The 25,135-nt window shown below is 44.6% G+C and overlaps 1 protein-coding gene across 1 annotated transcript in view; it reads left to right on the top strand.

The window, feature by feature from the left end:
• C5H10orf67 (chromosome 5 C10orf67 homolog) overlaps positions 1-25,135 on the top strand; it is a 93,188-nt gene that overhangs the window by 52,857 nt on the left and 15,196 nt on the right. The window contains exon 9 of the mRNA XM_068238251.1: positions 8,276-8,341. Coding sequence (XP_068094352.1) covers positions 8,276-8,341 — 66 coding nt within the window. The remainder of the gene's footprint in view (positions 1-8,275; positions 8,342-25,135) is intronic.

Genomic DNA, 25,135 nt, shown 5'->3' with positions numbered 1-25,135 from the left:
TGATGCCAGCAGCAGATAGACCTAGATTTTCCATCCTGTCAGATAGATGAAATCCATCAAAATCGTCCGCAAATTGATTGATCAGCAGATTCTATAGAATCAGTTTCCGATCGATCAATTCTATCGAATCTATCGGTGGCTGAAATCGACCAATGTATGGGCCCCTTAACTCAATTATTTTGTTGAAAATGCAAATGTATATACTAATGTTATGCAAATCATTTTGTAGTTTAATACTGTTATAACTTAGTTTAGTGGTTACACACAGTGGCGTAGCTTAGGAGCTGTGGGCCCCGATGCAAGTTTTACATGGGGCCCCCCCAAGCACTCTATATATAACAATTGATACAGTGCGCCAAAACTTGCCAATGGCAACCACCGTGTCAGAGGTGCAAGAAGGGGATGGGGAACAGTTTGTTAATGATTACCACTATTCAAAGTATCTATAAAAGTGATTATTATGAGCACAGGACCAATAGAGAGCTAATACTGCAGTTCAGGGAGGGCCCTTCGGGCCCCTCTGGCCCAAGAACCCCGATGCGGTCGCAACCTCTGCACCCCCTATTGCTACGCCCCTGGTTACACACACACAGCTATGAAGACCTCTGGGATGTTCTAACACTTCCTCACACACTGCCAGAAGTAAAGTCTTCTTTACAGGCCCCGATTTACATCCCAGGAGCCTATAGGCACAGATGTTCTGGCACCTTAGACTTCACCCTCCATGAGCCTACAAACACCCACTGATCCGCACCGCAGTTGTGCTGGCTGACCTAGCAGTTACTTTTCTCTTACTTCCCTTGCCTGTCATAAGTAACTACATCTGCCCCTTAGTGTTAGGTAACCAAAGCTATCCTCGGAATTAAGTAGCTAGAGGTGCCCCCAACTATTAGGTAGCTAGAGGAGCGCCGACTGAAGGGAGATCTCGTCAGTAGAATGTAGAGAGCAGGATGAGTAACCTTTCATTTACACTGTGTTTGGGACTCTGTATAAGGAAGGAGAAAGTTTTACTTTCTTAAAGGAGAGCTCTCCTCTCTGACCTGTCATTGTATTGGACATTCTTTCCTTCAAAAGTGAGCAGCTGCAGAATTGTACAATTCTGCAGCTGCTCACTTTTGAAGGAAAGAATGTCCAATCCAATGACACCCTCTCCTTATCCGGCTTGTGGACTCTTTATATTCTAATGAGTCAGCTGATAACTACAGAGTTTACAGGAGCTGCAGCTTTAAGGCTGCCATACACTGGTCGATTGCCACCAGATCGACCAGCAGATAGATCCATCTGTGATTGAATCTGATCAAAGAGGGATCTATTGGCTGCCTATACTGCAAACAGATTTTGAATTTCACTATGAATCTCACTATGAAACCGATTCACGATCTGTGGAGCTGGAGCCCCCCCCCCCCCGCATACATTACCTGATCCGGCCGGTGCGAGTCCCCCGGTCTCCGCTGTCTTCTTCTCCGCTCTGGGCTCCAGCTTCACTGTACTTCCTGTCCGGGGAAGTTTAAACAGTATAGGGCACTCTACTGTTTAAATTTCCTGTCGGGACAGAAAGAAGTGAAGCCAGCCGGAGCCCAGCGGAGAAGGAACAGCGGTGACAACGGGGACACGCGACGGCCGGATCAGATAATGTATTGCCGCTAGCATCGGTCGTCGGACATTCGAACGCCACTATAGACACACTCCCGACCCGCCGGCGATCGAGCGAAATCTTCCGCGCGGACAGATGGACGGGAGTGATCGTTTTCGGATGGAAATCGATCGTTTGCGCAACATTTTCACAGCAGATTCGATCACAGTGATCGAATCTGCTGTATATCAGCGGGAAATAGTATAAGTGTATGGGCCTCTTTAGGGACAATAGTGTTATCTTTACAAAGGTGCCCATGCATTACTCTATTTGCGGCATCGATATGTGTCTGATTCAGTCGTAATGATGGAATCTGGCAGAGATCGATGCTGCAACGTGGCTGCCCGAACGTCATTTCAAACAGATTCCGGCCAATCGATTTCCGTGCTATCAGACAGGTGAGCCTGCAGCACTCACTGTGGGCCAGAGGGGGTGTACATCTGTTACTTGGGGGGAGGCCAGATGGAGGTCCAACAAGTCATTGGTCGTCAGGAAATCAAACCCTTGCTACCACCGTGCACCCGACTGGGCTTTTTCAAAGGAAATCTTTTCAATTAATTTTGGACTAAAACTGATCAAAACGATCGATTTCATTTTGAACGATTTGTTATTTAATATAAGTGATGTGGGATTCTCCTCCCAGAGCATTCTTGGAGACCAGGTGTATTTTGTACTGGCTTCAGAACTCTCAGTAAACAAACATTCCACAAAGATGCACCTAACAGGACTAAACATGTCTGCACCTGTAATACATTTCAGAATGTAAATGGGATAACAATAATATTTCTATAGCGCTTTTCTCCTATAGGACTCAAAGCGCTTAGGCTCTCTCAGATTCAGAAATTGGTAGTAGGATGAAGTATTCACACAACAAAAGTTACATTTCTGCAAATGCCAAACTGAACAGGTGGGTTTCCAGTCTGGATTTAAACACGTCCAGAGATGGAGCCGTCCTGAGGTAAGGAGCAGTCCCGTTTCTAGGTGCGTGCGTGCCAGCCGTGCCACCGCCCTGAGCGCTGTGAGGGGGGCGTGATGGAGGGGGGAGCTGCGGCCTCACCGGGATTCAGCCACGAGGGCAGAGCAGCCAAACCTGGCAGAAAGCAGAGCAAGTATCAGTGGCTATACAGAGGAGACCAGCAGCAAGTGATCGGCGATTGGAACACTGACTAAATAATTTTTAAACTAATATTGGGGGGAAAAAAGCAATTTTATTAAAATACATCATTTCCACTACACTTCCTAATTTTTTTTTTTTTTAAGTTTGGTTATGTTTCAGTATGTCGCTGATAACATTTTAATGGCATGGGAACAAAAAGTAACTTAAAAGTAAAAATCCCTTCCCAAGTTTGCCCCCTCTGCTGGTAGAATGTGGAAAAACAGGGACAGTTTTATTCTATCGATTCTGCAGTTCAAAGTAGAAGTAATCAGAGCTTGCAAGATCCTTGGCAATTCAGTTCCACAAACTTTCTAAAATGTTGGCTTGGTACACGAGAAATGCTGCTAGTGGTTGGAATTTTTATTGCTGCCGTGGCTGCTGTCACCATAGCAAAAACAGAAGCACCAAGAGAGGGGGTGTTTTTTTCTGGAAGTACAGCTAGCAGCAAAAGTATATTTGCTTTAACCACTTGAGGACCGCAGTGTTAAACCCCCCTAAAGACCAGGCCAATTTTAACTAAATGGGTCACTGCAGCTTTAAGTCCAAGCTGCAGGGTCACACGACACCGCACACAAGTGATCAACCCCCCCCCACCTTTTCTCCCCACCAACAGAGCACTCTGTTGGTGGGGTCTGATCACAACAACCCCGTTCATTTTTTTTAAATAATTTTTTTTTTTAATAAAATATGTTTTTTTTTTAATATATTTCCCTGCTCCCTCTCTCCCCCCGCTTGCCAATCAGCGTGATCAGCTGTCATAGGCTTCAGCCTATGAAGGCTGATCACTTAACAGCATATGGAGGAGTGCAGCAATACTGCTGATCGCAGTGCTGTACATGTAAATAGATGGCGGTTTCACCGTCTAACACTCTTCCGAGCGGTAATCGCTGCTCGGAGAATAAAGGCGGGGCGGAGCTCCGCCCCCCCAAGAAGGAGATGCGTCTCCTGCAAACTGCAGCCCCAGGACTTGACGCCAATTGGCGTTAGGCTGTCCTGGGACTGCTGCCGTGGTCACACCCATGGGCGTTACCCAGTCGTCAGGTAGTTATAATTTCAGTTTCTAGAACACATACCTAGAATGAGCAGGTCAGTGACAGTGTCACTAGCAGAACTTTAAAAACACCATATGATTGGCTTGATGAGGTAATCGATTTGGAAGGCTCTGATTTGCTGGTCATGATCATGTGAATAATTCTGGTTTAGGCTAAAGGTGGCCACCTAATATAATAATAATAATAATATTCCTAATATTTATATAGCGCTTTTCTCCTGTTGGACTCAAAGCGCTCGAGAGCTGCAGCCACTAAGGGCAAACTCAAGAGGCTACCCTGCAGTGTTAGGAAGTGTTGCCCAAGAACTCCTTGCTGAATAGGTACTGACTCTAACCAGGATTCAAAACCATACATAGCAATTAAAAAAAGTGTTTTTGATTCAATAAAACCTATCCATTTTTTTGGTTGATTGAAAGTCCAGAGTAAGTTGTTTGAAGGACACCTGTGAGTTTGAGATTGCACAATTTCATAAAATAAGAACGCATATGGCAAAAAATTTAGTTGAATTGAAAGACATTTCACTCAATAATTAACTTTTGTTCTTAATATGAATACCTTTTTAATATGGATTTTTCAAATTTCACTTCTATCTATCAAGGGGACTGATTCACTAAAGAACATTAGTGCAGACAGCGCAAATTAACATTACCGGCATTTGCAAAATTTATGCCGCGACTTACAGCAGCGGGGATGTGTTGGTTTAGGTAGGCTATCATATTACACAGGATTTTATAATAAAAAGAGGATTTTTAAGAGACTTCAGAGTCTCTTTAAGCAAATTGAGTAACGAACTATATACATGCACCACTTGCGGTGCATTGCACGGTACTCAAGGAACGTAAGTGGTGCATGTACTGTATCCAGCGCGTTCCACAATTTGCAATATTTGATATATGTAAAAGACGGTAATCTTAATTTGTGCTATCTGTATATTTAGTAAATCAAACCCCATATCCCAGGCCATCATCATTCTCTGTTTAGCATTACAATGCCCACATTGATATTTAAATCTTCATTTAAAGAGGAACGGCAGTGAAAATAACGTACTGAAAAAAAGTGCTTAATTTTAACAATAATTATTTATAAATGACTTCTCGTATTTTTCAGATCATAAGACACACTTTTTCCCCCAAAAAGAGGGGAAAAATGTTGGTGCATCTAGTGGTCCGAATGTGGCCTCACAGCCTCCCCTAAAATGAATCCCTGGCAGTCTAGTGGCCCCCTGTGCACAGCGGCTGCAGCCTCCATCGTGGATGCAGTGACAGTGACAATGTCCCCAGTGATCCTCCGATACCTTCATCCCTCTCGTGCACGGTGACTGCAGCTGATTGTCACTCACCCAGCTCCATCCCGTGTGCAGTGACAGCGGAGGATCAGCGGGGACATTGCTGCTGTCACTGCACCCACAATGGAGCAGGGTGAGTGACAATCAGCTGCTGCGCAATGGGGGGAGAGAGGGATGCAGGTATTGGGCATCGCCTGGAGACACTGCTGTTGTCACTGCTCCCGCAATGGAGCATGCTGGGTGTCACTTGACAGGCAGCCTACAGGGCCAATCAAAGTGCAGGAATCTCATACTTTGAAGCTACTGTACCAGCCGTGCTTCGGGCGGGTTCAGTGGAGTGCTCGTTAAAGAGAACCAGAAACGAAGCACCCTCATGTATTTTATTACATTTATCAGTGGGAACAGGACAGTAAACACCTACCCTGCTTTTAGTTTTATTCTTCTCAGTCTAATCTATCTGTTATCAACTGTGATAAGAATCCACTGACTGATTCAGTCTATGTTTGACCTGGAATCATTATAGCTGAGTCACTCTTCTGTGGAGTCTTTTCAAGCCCAAGCCTGCCCCCTCCTGGCTCAGATTTCATACTCGGAGCTGTTGACATGGGAGGGGCTGCTGCTGGCGAGAAAGAAGCTCTGACACACACAAGTGTATCTGTGTGCACTGTGCAGCCAGTCATTATCTACTGTATGCAGTTTCATTTCTATGAGAGACACTTCCTACAGGCAGCCACACAGCATACCAGAATAATAGTTAAAAGCAGACAGATGAAAGGCTGCAGCAGCCCTGCTTGTCTATAGTCTCATAGAGGCTAGACAGCACATCCAGAACAACTCATAACCCGGAAGCAGAACAGGTATGAGCCGGCGGCCATATTGGATATTTCCTGGAGCAATAATGGATAAAAAACACTCAAAAAGGCACACCAGAGTGGCAAAATTATCAGGTAGAGCATTTATTCTTTACGAGCTATCAACTGATATGTTTATTTTGTGTGAATCATTCATCTCTGGTTCCCTTTAAGTGTAACGAAGCGTCCTTTACACTAAATGAGCACAGCGTAATTTCAGTGCACACGCTATGGCTGTGTAGCGTGCTCAGGACACTATAACACTCTCTGCTCTCATTAACCCATTCGCGTTCCGTCGTTTTCACTTGAGAAATGTTCACCTCCCATTCATTAGCCTATAACTTTATCACTACTTATCACAATGAACTGATCTATATCTTGTTTTTTCCGCCACCAATTAGGCTTTCTTTTGGGGGGTACATTTTGCTAAGAGCCACTTTACTGTAAATGCATTTTAACAGGAAGAATAAGAAAAAACGGAAAAAATTCATTATTTCTCAGTTTTCAGCCATTATAGTTTTAAAATAATACATGCCTCCATAATTAAAACTCACGTATTGTATTTGCCCATATGTCCCGGTTATTACACCGTTAAAATTATGTCCCTATCACAATGTATGGCGACAATATTTTATTTGGAAATAAAGGTGCATTTTTTTCCGTTTTGCATCTATCACTATTTACAAGTTTAAAATAAAAAAAAAATATAGAAATATTTCATCTTTACATTGATATTTAAAAAGTTTAGACCCTTAGGTAAATATTTACATGTTTTTTTTTTATTGTAATGTTTTGTTTTGTTTTTTATATTAAACATTTTTTTGGGTATTTTTGGGAGGGTGGGATGTAAACCATATTTTTTTAATGCAATTGTGTGTGAATTTAATTTTTTTTTACTTTTTGTTGTAGTTTTACTTTTTGGCCACAAGATGGCAGCCATGAGTTTGTTTACATGACGTCACTCTAAGCGTAACACACGCTTAGAGTGACGCATCGGGGAGGGAACAGCCAGAAAAGGTGAAGCTTCCGAGAGAAGCTGACGCTTTTTCAGCGGGGGAGAGGAATCAGTGATCGGGCACCATAGCCCGATTCACTGATTGCCTGGCTAACGAACCGCGGGCCGGGAGCGCGCGTGCACGCGCATGGTTCCTGGACGTAGTTTCTACGTCCAGGAACCAAAATAGGTTAAAGCGGTCTAACACCCAGCATTACAACTTTGCTTTAAAAGATTGCTTACAGCTTAGAAACTATTATGCCAGATTTTTTTTTAAGCAGAAATTCACTGAATGGGTTAAACATGACATTTTAGTGTTGCATTTAGCTAGAAATCCGCATCCTGCTGAGGTTTAGTTACAAATGTATCTTTGTTTGGAATGCAAATAGACCTCTGAAAAGCCTGTCTTGGAAGCCCTCTGTGCTCTCTCAGAGAGGTGTTTTGTTTATTTACATTGCAAGAAGTTTTAAATCAGGATGATACCATTTATTGGCTAACTACAAATGAATAAGAATAAACAAGCTTTCGGCCTTGCAGCCTTTGTCAGGTTTACATCCTGTTAGTTTGCAAGCTGGTGGTACAGACAGCTTATATACATGCAACATCAAAAGGGAAAACAGATATTTTTTTCATGCATAAATACATCATTAAGATGCCTTAAAGGGAAGGTTCAGGGAGGGTGGCTAAAAAATAAAAATCAATTTCCACTTACCTGGGGCTTACTCCAGCCCGTGGCAGGCAGGAGGTGCCCTCGCCGCCGCTCCGCAGGCTCCCGGTGGTCTCCGGTGGCCGACCCGACCTTGCCAGGCCGGCTGCCAGGTCGGGCTCTTCTGCGCTCCAAGGCCCGGCACTTCTGCGTCCCACGCCGGCGCGCTGACGTCATCGGACGTCCACCGGGCTGTACTGCGCAGGCGGGGACGAGGGGGGATCGAATCCGACACGCGGGCGAGCGGGGACGCGGCGGAGGCCATCCGGCGGCTAATCGAGCTGCCGCATCGCTCCGTGTAGATCTAGCTTAAAATGTCATGTTTAATCCATTCAGTGAATTTCTGCTAAAAAAAAATCTGGCATAATAGTTTCTAAACTGTAAGCAATCTTTTAAAGCAAAGTTGAAATGCTGGGTGTTAGACCACTTTAAGCTGCACTGCTGTAGCAGCTCAGCTTAGTGAATCAAGCCTATTGATTGTAATTATTGAATTGTATAGAATTATAAACAATTGTATGATGTGTGGTCACCTTTACGGTGATGCTTCACACAAAGTTGATTTGTATTTGTTATTCACAGAAACTCTCTATATTTATAGCTTCAGCAACAAAAGGAGGAAATGGAAAATGTTATGAAGTCAAAGTTGAAGGAAAAAGAAAAAGAGGTAAGTTAAACCTATTGCAGCTTGCCATTATATGGAGCTCCCCATTAATCCACCTCTGCAGGAGATCAGTGAGATGCTTTAAGGTGCGTACACACGCACTACATCCGGCAACGACGCGTCCATCAGACCCTCCCGCTGGGTGGGCGTTCTGCCGACAGTAGTGCGTGTGTACAGTCTGTCAGGCAGACTGAAAAGGCTCATAGGTAAACAGAGGCGCCAGCAGGATAAAAGCAATCGGTAAAAGTTTTAAAATATGCTGGGAGGCAGTGGTGGACTTGCCTCCAAAAGCAGACTAGACAACTGTCTGACATAAATAAATAAATACTTTATTGGTACCCCAATAGATGCATCACGTTTCGCAGGACAAGGCCCGCTTCATCAGGCAATAAGCAGGGGACAAACAGTAGCTATTTCACAACATGTATAGCGCCTCTGTCTCCGCTGAGCGGATCGTTCAGAAACAGCCTTATCACTCCGCCGACAGCACGTACACACGCACTACAGTCGGGTGAACGTCCGCCCAGCGGGAGGGTCTGACGGACCCGTCATTGTCGGATGTAGTGCGTGTGTACGCACCTTTAGAAATGTTAAATTGATGTAAATGTTATGTTAATTTTATGCACATGGGCAGCTTGTAATTGGATGACTACACGTGGTGTAGTTACTGGGCAGTGTAAAAACCACACCATTTGGTCCATGCCATGCCACGCGCTACATGCCTCTGCACTGGACCAAAATCATCCTCCTGTTACCCATTGGGCCTTGGAGGGGTTTATAAAGATGCTTTTGCTCTCAGCTATACTTAGTATAACTGATAGCTGCGGTGGTGTGTGACAGCGGGTGCGGGTTAGAGATCTTCAATCAAGGTCACAAGATAGAGGATATTGGCGTGGGAACATTTTTTTTTTAAGTACAGGTAAGTGTTTATGGTTAATTAAGGATATTAAAGGAGTTTTTTCATTGTTGCGTTTTTATTTTATTTAACCCTTTGTGGAAATGTGTAAGGGGTACTTTTTACCCCTATACTCAATTCTCCTGGGGAGGGGGTGGGCATCTGGGAGTCACCTTCTTAAAAAAGGGGACTCCCAGACGCCACCATGACCCCCCGCCAGGGCTCTGGGGGAGAGTGGGAGGCTTGGCCATCCCTCTACCCCGGAGCCCCCCCATACCATAGACCATGCAGGCTGGTATAACTCGGGGTGCAAAGCCCCACTTGGCTAGGGCTCCGCATTCTGGCTATCCCAGCCTGTATGGGGGAGAAGGGGTTAAAGAGGCTCGGGAGGGGGACTCCACTTACATTTTTTTATTTCCCACACTCTGAACATATATAAAAATAAAATACATTTATATACATGTTGATACATTATCTATTGCGCAACTTTTTTCCTCTAATTTTAACATTTTCTCAAAAACTACAAGGTCTTTTTGAAAAAAAAAATCCGCTTGTTCCCACAGGCCTCCTTAAAGAGTAACTGTCAGGCTGCAAAAGCTAATTTAAACCTCTATTCTCCTGTGTTAAACAGCTTAGAAGGAAGCCAAAAAGGCAATACTGAAGTTAAAAATCTCTCTTACTTTTGATGTGTGCTGAACAGCAAGGATGTTAGACCCAAGCTCTTAAAAGGACGACAGGTCGCATAACATACTGCAAAGCATTCTGGGGCTGCTTGGGTCCTCCCCTCGGCTGCTAGTGAGAAGAGACAGGCTCATGTTACAACAGCCAGCACTGAAAAATCTCTGGGCAGAGTATACTGCATGAGTCCGCTATTGTTCCTAGCCACATGGCTAATTAATATTCACTGCACAGTAGTGTTGTATTTTTTCTGAGTGGAATCATCAGGAAGCAGGCAGGACATGACGACACATTTGGCTTCATAGGAGACAGACAAACATGGAACCTGCCATGAGCTGTCAGGAGCATCATTCTCTGCAAATACTATATAAAAATTCTGTGAAATCCAAACGTGGACAGTAAAATGCATATGTAATGTAAGTACAGCCAATATTTAGCTACTGCTATATGTGTTTTTTTTTCTCTGAGACCCTATACCTAACAGCTTATCTTTAACATACCCTGCAAATTTGGTGTTTTTAGTACGTTCGTAGGGCTTTGCTATTAACTGCTGAAGTCGTCGGCCATTAAAACATTTCCCACACTCAGCACAAGAACTTTAAAATCCATTTTCTCAAAAACTATAAGGTCTTTTACAAAAGTTGTTTTTACCCTCTTAATATACTCTTGAGTTTTTATCTCCTACGGGGGCTCAGTCAGCAGTCATCTTTCACTTCACAGCAAAATTGAATTACCGGTAATGTATTTACCGTTTGAACGGTTACGATAAAATAACGCAAAATGGTATTTAAAGTTTGTTGTTTTAAAGGTAACAACAAATAACGTTAGAAAATAAAACATTAGCGGCATCAGCGTGCCCCGTTTTTTTCCCGGCGCCTCTGTTGACTGTATGCAGGGCTGCTATACATGAATGGAATAGGGGTCTGCAAAAGGAATAGAAGGGGGATGTCGCACATAGAAGGGGAGCAAAATGGCAGAGGGGCAGAAAAAATATAAATCCGGCCATGAATGTGCATCAACACTCTGCAGCCTTTGTGTCCGGCGCATCGCAGCACAGGAACTGTAACATGTTCCATTGACTTGCATAGCCACTGCAGCGAGCTGCGGCCGGGGAGAGTAAAGCGAAGCTGTAAGTGTGAAAGGTGCCTGAAACTCAAGTGTGTTATCAGTAGTATATTTCATAGCTGTTCTTCTACATCAGGGGGGAGGAATCTTTTTGGCTGGGAGAGCCATAAAGGCCACATATTTTAAAATGTATTTCTGAGAGACATACAATATGTTTCAAACTGGGACAGTGTGCATGTGCAGCAGACGGCTCACGTCCCTGTTACCATGGTGATGTGTATACAGTTGATAGGCCAGGTAGCGGAAGTGTCAGACACGTCTTCAGCTTCTCTTGGGTTTCAGCGACATCAGCCAGACAGGAGAAATACCGACTAACAGCTTGTACATTTAGCTTGCTGACTTGGGGGTTGATTCACTTTGTAGGAGGAGAATCCCCACACTTTGGGCCAATAGGCTGCCTGTCCAGTGACAGGCAGCCTATTGGGCCAATCAACATGCGGGGATCTCGTCCTACAAAGTCACTAGACTTGACAAGGTCCAGGGTGGGACAGTTAGAGCAGCCGTTAGTTTTGGGGTAGCGTGAGTAAGTTAGTAGTGCAGGCTACAGCAGTAGAATGCCTACTTTGAAAATGTTACTTGCGCAGCCACACTGCGCTGCTTGTGCAGTGTAGCTTGGTGAACTAACCCCTACTGATTTGTATGTGAGCCAGATGTAGCCATCAAAAGAGCCACATCTGGCTCCCGAGCCATCGGTTCCCTACCCCTGCTCTACATCGAGATAATAGGGTGCAGAGATAATTGCACCAAAGCCAGTTCATTATGCTGCTACTACAGCAATGACACAGAAGAAATGTTAGGTTAATTTTGATAAACCTGACCCCCCTGATCGTGAATCCAGTATAGATGACAGCTTATTCTTCACATTCACCAATCCCCCTGATTGTTCAGAACTTGTATGTAACAGAGCGGTTTATCCTGCGTATCAATCACACTTATTTCTAGAAATGGTGACACTTGGTGGGAACCAGGCACATGGTGCGATAAGACAAACCTGGAACTCTTTCCTTGACAAATAATAGGCTTATAACCAGGTAAATATGTTACTAATGAATTGATATTTCCCAATAACACTTCATTATGATAATGGACTCATTCAGCCAGTTAATTGATGACTAATTTACTGTTCCAAAAATAAAGTGTAACTGTACAGCCCAGGGAGGGAAACAGAGAGAGCATCCTGTTAAAGTGGACCTGAACTCTTGCACAGGACAGAAGGAAAACGTAGAGAAATTTATCCTGTATGTATTTAGAGAGTTTAGCCTGTCTAATTCCCCCTCCTCTGGGACCAATCACAACTGTAATTTGATCTCACAGCTGTGTCAGCTCGTTGCCTCAGCAGAGCAGCTGATTTGTAAGCACAGGATGTTAACCCTATGTCTGCTTCCATTAAAGCAGTAAGTAGACACTCTGCAGATTTATTGTAGCATTTGTATCAGCTGTAAGGCCCCCTGCACACTGCAAATCCGATTTTCCCTGGATGCTATCATAAGAAAACCGCAGAAAAACCGCAGCATGCAGTAACCATTAAAATTTGCAAATCGGAATCACATGTAGTGTGCAAGAGGCCTAACGAAGAAATGTTTTCCTTTAAAGGTTATTATGCCATTGCCTATCTTCTACAGCAGAAAAGAGGAATTTCTGAGTTAAAGTCCACATTAAGGGTCAGCAAAGTTCAACAGCAAATGTGCCGAGTACCATCATCACCTGACCAATTCACCACTGCTGGGCTTCTGCATCCTCTCTACAAGCTCAGCAGACATGTGACATAATGGTCATATGACCACCAAGTGTGATTAGGGGCAGCAGCACACAGGAAGAGGGTACATTTAACCACTTCAGCCCGCGGGTTGTTTTTACCTTACGGACGAGAGGAATTTTCACAATTCAGCACCCAATAACTTTATTACTACTTATCACAACAAAATGATCTAAACCTTGTTTTTTCGCCACCAATTAGGCTTTCTTTGGGTGGTAAATTATGCTAAATATTATTTTATTCTAAGTGCATTTTAATGGGAATAATAATAAGAAAATAGAAAAAAAATCATTTCTCAGTTTTTCAGCCATTATAGTTTAAAAATAAAATGTAAAACTGTGGATAAAAGCCACACATTTTATTTGCCCAACATTTAAATTATATCCCTAGTACAATGTATGGTGACAATATTTTATTTGGAAATAAAGGTGCATTTTTTTCAGTTTTACATCCATCAGTAATTTTAAGCACATAATTTAATAGTACTATACCCTCTTGACATGCATATTAAACAAATTTTATTCCCTAATGTATGTAGGTGTAATTTTACTATTTGGCCACAAGAGTTCCTTGCGCATTATTTTCTATTAGCGTACCATAAATACACAAATAGGAAGTAATGCATGACTGTGTTACTTTGGAGGTGACGCAGGCATCTCATTGATGCCGGCGATCACAGGGACTTAGAGGGTAGATGAATTAATGGGAGCAAAGTTCCCATTCATTAATCTAACCATCGGTTGCGGGAATGAGTGGGAGGGAGCGCGACGGCATTATTTGAGAATAACAGTAATCATTCTCGCTGGACAAGCACGGATTGACTTGGGAGACTTCTGTCCCCTGCCACCAATCGCCCCTGACCATCACAATCATAATTCTACCCGCACAATCGCGCATGCAGCCCCACAAACTGCACGGACGTGAGTCTTACGTCCCAGTGACTGCAGCAGCACCAGTCATAGACTGGCTGAAGTTACGGGACCCGTTACCGAAGAGGAAGAAGACTGAGGACAGTGGCGGGTGAGCGATCTGCACAAAGGGGGCTGGAGGAAGCCCCAGGTATGTATAAAACCTTTAGTTGATCTCGTCTCTGATTTCCTTTAAATGACTTCTGGCACAATCTGTAAAGAAATAAAGGATACAATGAGCTAATCTTCTCTACATCACTAATGATGACACTGACAAAACTTCATCAATATACCATAATAATTAAAACTTTTAAAACTTTATGATACCCCCTCATAATGTGGTACAGAAGGGATCTGATTAAGCTAACTTTTGTGAGGAAACCCACTGGTAATAATAATGGAGATGACAGGGCCTTGATGACAGCAAAGGACCGCTTAACAGCCTATTGACAGGCATTCTTATCTCCATAAGCACTGCGGGGCAGAAGTGAAGTAGTGGGCGGAGGTGGGAGGACATTTAGTGGCCCCTGTAAGGCCTGTTATCAGTAGGAAACTAGACTTTCATGTATGCACCTGCCAGCCCTCGTTACATACATGAACAAAGTGATAACAACTTTCGCTATTTTTATGGTGAATTTTATGCAGGCTGCCTCTATAAAGTAGATAGTGGCTGGATAGTGTACTGGTTAAGGGCCCTGTCTCTGCTGTAGTGACTTTACTGAAGAATTCCTGAATGAGTCAAATCGTTTCGGAAGTGATGTGACATGCAGAGATAAACGTGTATATATAGTACCAGTCCTGCTTAGATCTTACCTGTGCTCTCTTTTTATTTATTTATTTATTATTTTTTTCTTTGCAACAGTTAAAGAGGATCTTTAACCCAGGATTGAACTTCATCCCAACCATAGCTGATACCCCCTTTCCCATGAGAAATCTTTGCCTTTTCTCAAATAGATAAATAGTGGGGGAAGGGCGTATTTAGCAGTGGGGGGTGTTAGGGTTAGGGTGGAGGAGGGAGTGGGTTAGAGCTAGGCATCGGTTGAGGGCGGACTCATGTAAGACTAGGGTTAGGTTTAGGGTTAGTAAAAATATTGGTAAAATGTACCCCTGCCCATTAGTAGAATATTGGTCATTTTGATGAAGTTCTGCTAGCGAACAAATTACCATAGTGCCCTTTTTACAAGTTTGCAAGAAGCACAGCTGTATGTTAGACATCTTATCTTGAGTTGCTAGGGTCCCCAGTTCGACTCTTGTTCATGGGAGGTTGAGAATTGTTGTCTATTATTACCGTTACAGATGAGTACCTGATGGTTGTTGATTGGTTGTTGATTGCTCTCATAATGGCAAATTTCTTGTGGCATTTACCAGGGCCATACCACTGCCACAAATTACAAGTGAATCCTAGTTTTAAATTTTTATAAAACTGTTTGTAACTAAAAAAACAGACTAGTGGGTTCTCAGAGGCGTCCATGGCGTTTCGCTGCCTGGTCACTTTGGCGCAGGGTGTTTCTCGAATGACGGGCCATCCTGCTGCCAATGAAATTCCAGGTTGGTGTTAATAACTCCCTCCAAGTTGTACCAATTCGGAAGGAGAAGTAAATTGGGGTCCGGCAATCGCTGGCACCCAAATTACATTTCTGATTAACATTGTCTATGGCGGCACACAGGTCAGGCGCAGTGTGGGGAAGAGCGAGCGCCGAAATGATCTCCCTCGTCTTAGAGCCCTCTAGCAAAGCCAGATCAGTGATATGCTAAATACTCACCACCCGATGGAGGAAGATGGATCCAGCAACGTCTCCCTGACAATGAGCGTTCCGGCCAGCAGGTACACGTGACGTCATGCTGCAATGCACAACAGGCGTGAACTGGGTGTCAAGCAATCGCGGTACTTTGCACGGTGTTATCGGGTATCTTAAAGATCCTCCGTGACAGTCGTTATGTATCGTCGTGCATCGCTAAACGTCGTTCATGTGATTGTGCGTCTGTACCCACCTCGAGAAATCGCAGAAACGGTCGCACATCGATCAAAGTATCACCGGTCGTCGACAAAATCGTCTGGAAAATCGCGTTGTGGGTACTGGCCTTTAGATTATGGGGTTGATTCGCTAACGTAATTAGCGCGACTAACCTCCTGTTACTGGCACTATTACACCAGAGCACCTTAATTTTAAGTCCCTGTATGCTACGCGTGCTAGCGGTAGCGTAGCGTGCGTAATTAAGCTCATTCAGAGGAGCCCACGCTCAGCGCATGTTATGCTGCTCACTTGACAGGCAGCCTATTGGGCCAATCAAATTGCGGGGATCACGTCCTTTAAAGCCACTGGACCTGAAAGGGATCAGGGCGGGACCGTTATGGGCAAGGAACGGGCGTAAGTTAACAGCGCTCGCATGTGCTGAGCGCGTGCTCCTCTGATTGAGCTTAATTATGCACGCTATGCTGCAACTAGCGTGCGTAGCATGCAAGGACTTAAAATTAAGGTTACTTGAGGTAATTACATTAATGAAACAACCCTATAACTGCATTATTGAACAGGAGTTTTAAGTTGTCGTTGCTGACGTGTGATAAATTCACTAATCCTTTCTGAGCATCTCTAGAAATGTAAATAAATGCTTTTCCCAAGCGGCTTTAGCTGTGAGCCAGACCTGGGCCATTTCCATTCCACCTGGCATCACTTGCCACCTTTTCTGTCCTTTCGGGGGATTTTCCCAAGCCTGGCAGCAATGGTAACAGTCGTAGAGGGCCACTGAGAATCCATAGGAACACACATGAGGATGAGTCATTCAGTGTCACTGGATAATAGAGATGGGAACAGTTAGCATTCAGCTGGCCCTTGAAATGCAATTGTTAGAAATGGTTTCTTAGTTACTGGGATTGTAGCTAGAGAGTCACATCTAAGGCCAAGAACCGGATTGTCTTTTTATTCTCAGGTCTGGTTCCCACCACTATATTCCATGCATTGAATCTTGTTCTGCTAGGTCGATTAACTTGCTTGCAGAGAGGGGTTGATGGACGTGTAAGGTGCTCACTAGTATAGAATCAGCACTGTCCGCTCCAACCATTTTTTAGCTGGACCAAGTTACTGGCAGACACCGCTATTTCTGCATGAAAATGTTATTTTCTTCTCAGATTTCTTGAAAAAGCAGTGAGGAGGCACACCTTCAAGGTTTCAATTGGGTTGTCCCAAGGAAACCATCCGGATATGATCTGGAACAGAAGGTAAAGCCGGCACCATCCGTAGTAATGATGCTCTTTTATTGAAGTTCCATAAGAACAGGCTGAATATATTCCATCATCACTGGCTTTATAAAGAGATATATCCCGAAACGTCGCACTCTGTGTGACCGCCTGTTCTAATGGAACTTCAATAAAAGAGCATTATTACTACGGATGGTGCCGGCTTTACCTTCTGTTTCTTCTCAGTTTTTTGTATGCTTCCTCTGGGTACTTGAGCTTACTCCCCCAATCGAAAAGGGTGGTGTTGGACCCAAATGGCCCTGATTTGTGGGTTTCTTTTTAGGTTACAAAGATTGAATCATTCATTTTTTATTTATATAGCGCTGACATATTCTGCAGCCCTTTACAGAGTATACACCCTTGCTACTATATGTCCCTCACTGGAGCTCACAATCTAATCCCTACCATAGTTGTATGTCATGCACGCCTCCAGGACTTCTCAAGAGCTGCCCCAACACTATGGAACTCCCTACCTCCACCCATTAGGGTAGCCCCCTCCTTCAACATCTTCAAGAAATCCCTCAAAACTCACCTTTTCACTCTGGCCTACCACCCCTCACTAGTGCTCTAAACCCACAGCAGAACTCTGGTCCCCTACCTCTCGTGTCCCTACCTCTCCCTCAAGATTGTAAGCCTTTGGGCAGGGTCCTCCTCCTTTTGTGCCCTACCTGATCATGCACCTCCATTACTGTGCACCCATGCTATGCATTTGTGTGAACCTAACTTGCCTAATCTCCATGCTCCCCTCCAGTGACTGACTAAGCATTACCTGGTACTCATACTATGGTGTGTGATCTGGTTTTCTTGTATTCCTGTATTGTCATATTGCTGTGTGTCACCCCTAAATATTGTCTGTAAACTAAACTAATGTCCAGCGCTGCGTAATATGTTGGCGCTTTATAAATTATTTTAGGTCGAAATAGGTCACATTAATCGGTTGGATATGCTGCAAGATGTTAGACCGTCGTGGTTAGTTGGGTGCATGGCGGTAACGATGAGCATTATCGGGACGAGTGACGAAACCCCGACACTGCCCCCCCATTGGTCATTGTGAATCCCACGGACAGTGCACTATACATCACCTGTCCGCATCTGCTGCTTGTCCACTGGCTCCGGGATCTGTAGATCGTCCACACATGCGCTCCACCTGGTTGCAGGCGTACACGAGGGCGCATATGTGACGTTACACATGCCCCACTGTTACTCTGGCAACCATGTGGGACACGTATATGGATGAAGGACCCAGCCTGGAGACAGCAGTGGACCAGTGGTGGACTCGGACAGGTAATTTATAGTGCACTGGGAACCGGGGTCCCCAGACTGCACCCCTACCGCCAATATGCAATGAGAAACCGGCCTTAAAGTTGTTATATTATACTTGTATCTAATGCTGGCAGATCTGGCCTGCATAAAATAATCATTTTATTAACTGACCACTCTGAAACCAATAGGACATGAGGGGACATCTGTGCCAAAAATAACAGGTCCGTCCATGACTGCTGCCTTAATGAGCTTTTGAGAAAGTCACTGGCTACTTTTGTGAGCTCAGATTCAATAGAACACTGTGGGCATAAAACGGATTGTAAGAGGCCAAATGGACAATTGCTAAAGAGAAATGGGGTCAATCAGTTGTAAACAAGCCTTTGAGGAAGGAGAGGATGAGTGGAAGTGATGAGAGGAGGTGGACGGTTACAAGTGGGAGAGGGTCATGTAAAGGTTTCATTACTATAAGGTATAGTCAGGGTGCAACAAAGCCAATGCCTTATTTGTTTGCATAGTGGAGAATGTTAATCTATTTATAACAGTACTGGGCGTATAAATGTTGTTCTTTAAGATAAAGCTCTGCCTAACTTGACAGCGACTACATCAGGTCAGTTCCACAAGGCACGGTTTTAACTGGAATTGGAGAAGCTCACAATTATATTTTTGCTCTAAAACATTACACACAGCAGGAGATTAATATAAAACAATAAAAGACTAAAAGAACAGGTGCAAAGACAATTAAATTAGTCAGAGGGATGGAAGGCCTTACTTCCCAAAAAAAAAAGTCGGGCAAACTGGGCTTATTTAGCTTGGAAAAAAGATGGCTAAGTTATGATCTAATTACCATGTATAAAGACATCCGAGGGCGACTCAAAAGTTTTTGGTAGATTAGCATTTTGTCCCTAGGCCTGTACAAAGGAAAAGGTGGCATGACCTGTACATGGAATAAAAAAGGTTTTGTCATTAATTTAGGTAGGGGTGTGGTAAATGTTACTACAGGAAGTAGTTATGGCAAATTATGGCAAATTCTATACCTGCATTTAAAGGAGGCTTGGATGCTTTTCTTCCACAGCTATAATTAGTAGGTAATGCCCAGCAGAGTTGATCCAAGGAACCGGGAAGGGTTTTTTTCTTGTTAAAGGATACCTTAGTGCAAATTGAAATTAAAAATGGGGGACCATGCATATTTAATGGGCTCTCCTCATGCTTACCACTCCTCCCTCTCTCCTCCGTCCCCCTCCGTTACAGCCTATGAACTTACTTCCTGGTCGGGGTGGTCGCGGCTGACTATGTAGGCGCTGCCCGGCGAAGCACGTCCTTGTTCGCCTGGACACTACCGGGTGCGCTCTGTGCAGACGCACTACGTAGTTATGAAGTCACAACTAGGTTGTGTGCCTGCACGGAGTAGAGATGGGAAGTTCGGATCTTTTCAATGATCCGGATGATTCGAATCGGATCATTGAAAAGATCCGGATCTTTGATCCGAATCTCGGATCATTTTACTAGGGAAGCATTCGGGGGTGAAATGACTAGCAGGACAGGTCTGTGGACAGGAGAAGGGGAGGGAGTGGACACACAGAGAAGGGGAGATGATGGACAGAGGGCAGGGAATGGACAGAGAAGGGAGGAGGGACGAGCAGAGAGCAGAAATGTTTGCACGTAATACCCACATGCTGCAATCATATGCTTTACATGTATTTCACCTATATGCTCATCTGTGTACTTTCTCATGCAAATGTCGCACAGTGAAATAAAGCATTCCCCGAAGATAAGTGCAGCTGTATAGAGCAGAGTCTGGGAGGATAATATTGCAAAGCAATCACAGTGCCTGCAAAGTTACTGAGCTGTGCTGAGCCAAAAGTTTCCAATGTGATCACTATGCACAACTAGGAACAGACAGCCTGTAATGGGCAGCACGTTATAGCCAGTATGTGTGCTCTACACATATCTGGCAGTGGCACCCATGTCCCCTCTCTCTCATCTACCTGTCCTTGTGCAAGGAAGGCTGCCTCCCATCCAACTCAGCGATCAGTCCCTGCTCTGCAGGACCCCGCTGCCCGCTGAGAGGGGGCGTGTCGCTCCTGGCCCCGCCCCTTTTGCGATCCGAATCACTCATTTTGATGATTCGGATGATCGACTCATAAAATAGATTCGGATCAAAGATCCGAATCGTTCATGATCCGGACAACACTAGCACGGAGTGCTCCAGGACACGACCACGCGAACAAGGATGCGCATTGCCGGGCAGCGCCTACGCAGTCAGCTGCGACCACCCCGACCAGGAAGTTAGGTCATGGTGTCGCTAGGCTGTAACGGAGGGGGACGGAGGAGAGAGGGGGGAGTGGTAAGCATGAGGAGAGCCCACTAAATATGCATGTTTCCCCCATTTTTAATTTCAATTTGCACTAAGGTATCCTTTAATAAAGGTTAATTGGCCAAGCCGTGTAAGGGATTTTGCCTTCCCTGGATCAATATCAGGGATGCAGGACAGAAATTGTCCTTGCTGATTGAACTCAATGAACAAATGAGTTTTTTTAAAGGACAACTGAAGAGAGAGATATATGGAGGCTGCCATGTTTATTCCCTTTTAAGCAATACCAGTTGCCTGGCAGCCCTGCTGATCCTCTGCCTCCAATACTTTCAGCCATGCCCCTGAACAAGCATGCAGCAGATCAGGTGTTTCTGACATTATTGTCAGATCTGAAAGATTAACTTCATGATTGTTTCTGGTGTTATTTAGACCAGCAGGGCTGCCAGGGAACTGGTATTGTTTAACAGGAAATAAACATGGCAGACTCCATAGTCTTCTCACTTCAGTTGCCCTTTAACCAAATTAATTATGTGATTATGATGTAATGCCACTGAATGGCATATTTTCACTTCATTGAAGCTGATTAATAACATTGCCAGTTGCTGAACAAATTACCGTATTTTTCGCCGTATAAGACGCACTTTTTCTCCCCCAAAAATGGGGAGAAAAAGTCCCTGCGTCTTATACGGCAAAGGCAGGGAATCCCCAACTTAATAACGCCCGCCGTTCCGAACCGCCGACCCGCCGCCATGTTGGGGATTCCCTGCCTGCTATCCCCATGCCTGCCCGAGTCTCCTGGCCCCCCCGGATGGAGTGTTAATAGCGGCGGCAACTTACCTTTGGAAGGCTCCTGCGCTGATCATATATCATCGCGCTGCCCCCCCGCTAGCCTCCTCTGCCTCCCCCCTCTGTATCTGGCCCCCCCGGGTGAATAAATAAGTATCGGCAGCTTACCTCCGCAGTGCGCCCGCGATGACTGCAGACGTCCGGCTTCCAGGCACTTCTCGCTCTAGTGGCCGGCTTTGAACTGCGCGTCATCAGTTCAAGCCGGCCACTAGAGCGAGAAGTGCCTGGAAGCCGGACGTCTGCAGTCATCGCGGGCGCACTGCGGAGGTAAGCTGCCGATACTTATTTATTCACCCGGGGGGGCCAGATACAGAGGGGGGAGGCAGAGGAGGCTAGCGGGGGGGGCAGCGCGATGATATAGGATCAGCGCAGGAGCCTGCCAAAGGTAAGTTGCCGCCGCTATTGACACTCCATCCGGGGGGGCCAGGAGACGCAGGTGGGAGGGAGGAAGGCTGGGGGGGGGGGCACTGGAGGACATATGGGGGGCACTGGAGGACGTATGGGGGGAACTGGAGGACATATGGGGGGCACAGGAGGACATATAGGGGCACAGGAGCACACATGAGGACACACAGGAGGACACATGGGGGGCACAGAAGGACACGTGGGGGGGGGCACATGAGGACACAGGACACATGGGGGGCACAGAAGGACACATGGGGGGCACATTAGGACACACAGGAGGACACATGGGAGGTACAGAAGGACACATGGGGGCACAGGAGGACACATGGGGGCACAGGAGGACACACAGAAGGACACATGAGGATATGGGGGGCACAGGAGCACACATGAGGACACACAAGGATATGTACAAGACGCTCCTGGAATATGGACGCACCAGGTTTAGTATTATTTTTTTTTCCTGGTTTTTGCCCTCTAAACCTGGGTGCGTCTTATATTCTGGAGCGTCTTATACGGCGCGAAACACGGTAGATTGTTTTGTAATTATATAATTGCTGAGCAAATAAATTCTCAAGAGACATTCTCTGCTCTCCCCTGTATACAGCAGAACCTTTTCTGTATGGCTTACTCTGCAAATTACAGGCAAATAACTACTCCGCACAATCAGATCATTCTGTAACAATAATCTTATTCATTCTATCAATTAGCTTCTGAATGAAGAGGAAGGTTGACTTATTAACCCTTTCAGTAACATGGAAACCAATAATATTTTATTTTTCTTATTAGTTTTATGCTGTGTTTAATGCATTAGAGTCTTAGACCAATGGTTCTCAAACTTTTTCGAATGAAGGCACCCTTGATCCTTGCTGAATTTTTTCTCAGCTCCCCTTGGCAAAAACAATTCCCGAAATACATGGTCGCCATCTTAAACATCAAATATTGCCTAATAATATAGCCCATATGGCCTAAAGTATTGAGTCCTAGTACCTCCCGGTCAACAGTCCTTATACGTGTGTATGAGGCTTTAGTGTCTGACATCTTTTAGGTGGATCAGCTAGGTATCATTTTAAAGGGAACCTGAAGTGAGAGAAATATGGAGACATTTATTTCCTTGCAATTTGCTTGGCTGTCCAACTGATCCACTGCCTCTAATAGTTTAAGCCATAGATCCTGAACAAGCATGCAGATCAGATGCTTCTCTCTGAAGTCTGACTGCATTAGCACCATGCTTATTTCAGGTGTGTAATTCAGACACTATTTTACTCAAAAAGATAACTAGGACAGCCAGGCAATTGGTAGTTCTCTTTAAGCAGTACACTTGGAGAGTAAAAGATAGCTCGGCAGTCAGGACATACGCACGTGAGCAAGCGCCAGACGGCGTGAAACGGCTGTAGTACCGTCCTTACAACCCCTGGTCACCTCTTTTCCATCCACCTCCGCACCACCGTGACATTCAGGTTTGACCACTGTTGTTCATTTTGTATGATGCATATGCTGGCTGCTGTTTGAAGGTCAGAATAAAAGCAGTAGTTCTCTTTAAGAAGAGAAGTTAGGGTTATGCTTCGGGAAATGTCAGAACTTCTAACTTCTCTCTTTCTACTGGCATTTTCCCTTCCTCGTTCAAATAAGCAATCATGACACCATGAATCAAAGATCCTCTCTGGACCATACAGCCCCCTCTAGCTTCCAGCCTCCCACACTTTACCCCCTTCTAAGCTGCTAACAGCATGTGCTTTCACAACTGAATGGGCCTAATCCAATTCTCCTTTACTCCTAAGTTTTTTTCTAGGTGAATTTTCACATTTTATCAATAAAATACCATTTACGCCACCAGCAAGTATAATAATTTTATCAGTACATTTTCATCTACATTTTGGTACTTTTTCAGTTGCGGGGTGAAAAAGTTATTTTAAACAGAAGATGTAAAATTATCTACTAGAAGAAAACTTTGGCGAAATAGTGAATTGGGTCGGGCTCATCTCTCTACTAAATCCTTTTTTTTTTACCCTCTTCTGTCTGGTTTACATCTCCCACTGTTCCATGGAAACATTTCTCACCAAAGTCACCAACAACATCCTGGTAGCAAAATACAAAGTCCAATTCTCTATACACCTAATCCTCGACCTTCCCTTGGCCTTTGACACAGTTGATCATTTTCTGCTTTGCAAGGCTTTCTCATGACTAGGTATTAAGACCCTTTCTTGGATATCCTCTTACCTGAGCATTCTTTCACTGACTCTAATACTAAATCCTCCTCATGCCTGTTGTCTGATGCTGTACCAAGAGGTCCTATTTTTGAACCCCTTCTCAATCTACACTCATAATCTAGTTAGACAGTTAATGTTCTATTTTTTTTTTTTGATATGCTGATGACGCCTAAATCGGTCTCGCAGGTCACAATCTCTCTACCCTCTCGCCCCCAGTCCCCACCAGTCTATCTGCTGTTTCGTCTTTCATGTTATTATGTTTCCATAGTCTTGATATAAAGAAAACAGTACTTGTTACTTTGACTCTGAACTTTCAAATGACCTCATAAAAAAATAAGGCCAGCGTTAAATGGAAGTACGGTATACATTTATTAAGCGCAGCACACACAAAATGGACAATCATTCCGCAGGACCACACCCACTTCCTTAGATCTATATAGAAGTAGTGCCTGACAATCTGCGCCAGCAGGAACGAGCGCCTCAATGCCTAGGCATAGAGGCACTACTTTTGTATAGACTTGAGGAAGCGGGCAAGGTCCAGAGAAACGTGTTGCCAATTTTTAGTGCTTAAAGGGATACTGTAGGGGGGTCGGGGGAAAATGAGCTGAACTTACCTGGGGCTTCTAATGGTCCCCCGCAGACATCCTGTATAATGTATAATTCCAGTCAACGCTGTCCTTATTTAGGAGGTGGTAAAACCAGCACTACCTCTGCTTTTTAAACTGAGTGATTTATCATACTGGGCACCTCTGAAATTGCTTTTGTTAATCATATTACACCACATTTAGGAGGTTGTAGTTTGTTAACCGACCCTAGAATACGCCTTCGGAGTACGGCCATCCAGTTCTCGCATCACAGTACCTGGAAAACCAGAGAGGGGGTGGAGCGGCTCCCAGCAGGCTCTGTTGGTGGTTGCAATTCTTGCAACCCACCTTTGTGAGGGTAAAATGAAAATCCTCAACATATCCCAGTTATTCAGACATAATGCACATACTGCACTTCAACTTTCCGTGGAAAAAAAGGCCTTGATGAGGCCAATAATTATTATTCAGTATTTATATAGCGCCAACATCTTCTGCAGCTCTGTACAGAGTATATTGTTTTGTCACTTACTGTCCCTTATGCTGGGCATACACGGCTCGATTTTGCTGCTCGATTTTCCAGCCCG

Source organism: Hyperolius riggenbachi, chromosome 5 (assembly GCF_040937935.1).
Source record: "Hyperolius riggenbachi isolate aHypRig1 chromosome 5, aHypRig1.pri, whole genome shotgun sequence".
Taxonomy (NCBI): domain Eukaryota; kingdom Metazoa; phylum Chordata; class Amphibia; order Anura; family Hyperoliidae; genus Hyperolius; species Hyperolius riggenbachi.
Note: the sequence above shows the minus strand (reverse complement) of the source record. Positions and strands in the feature narration are given on the sequence as shown.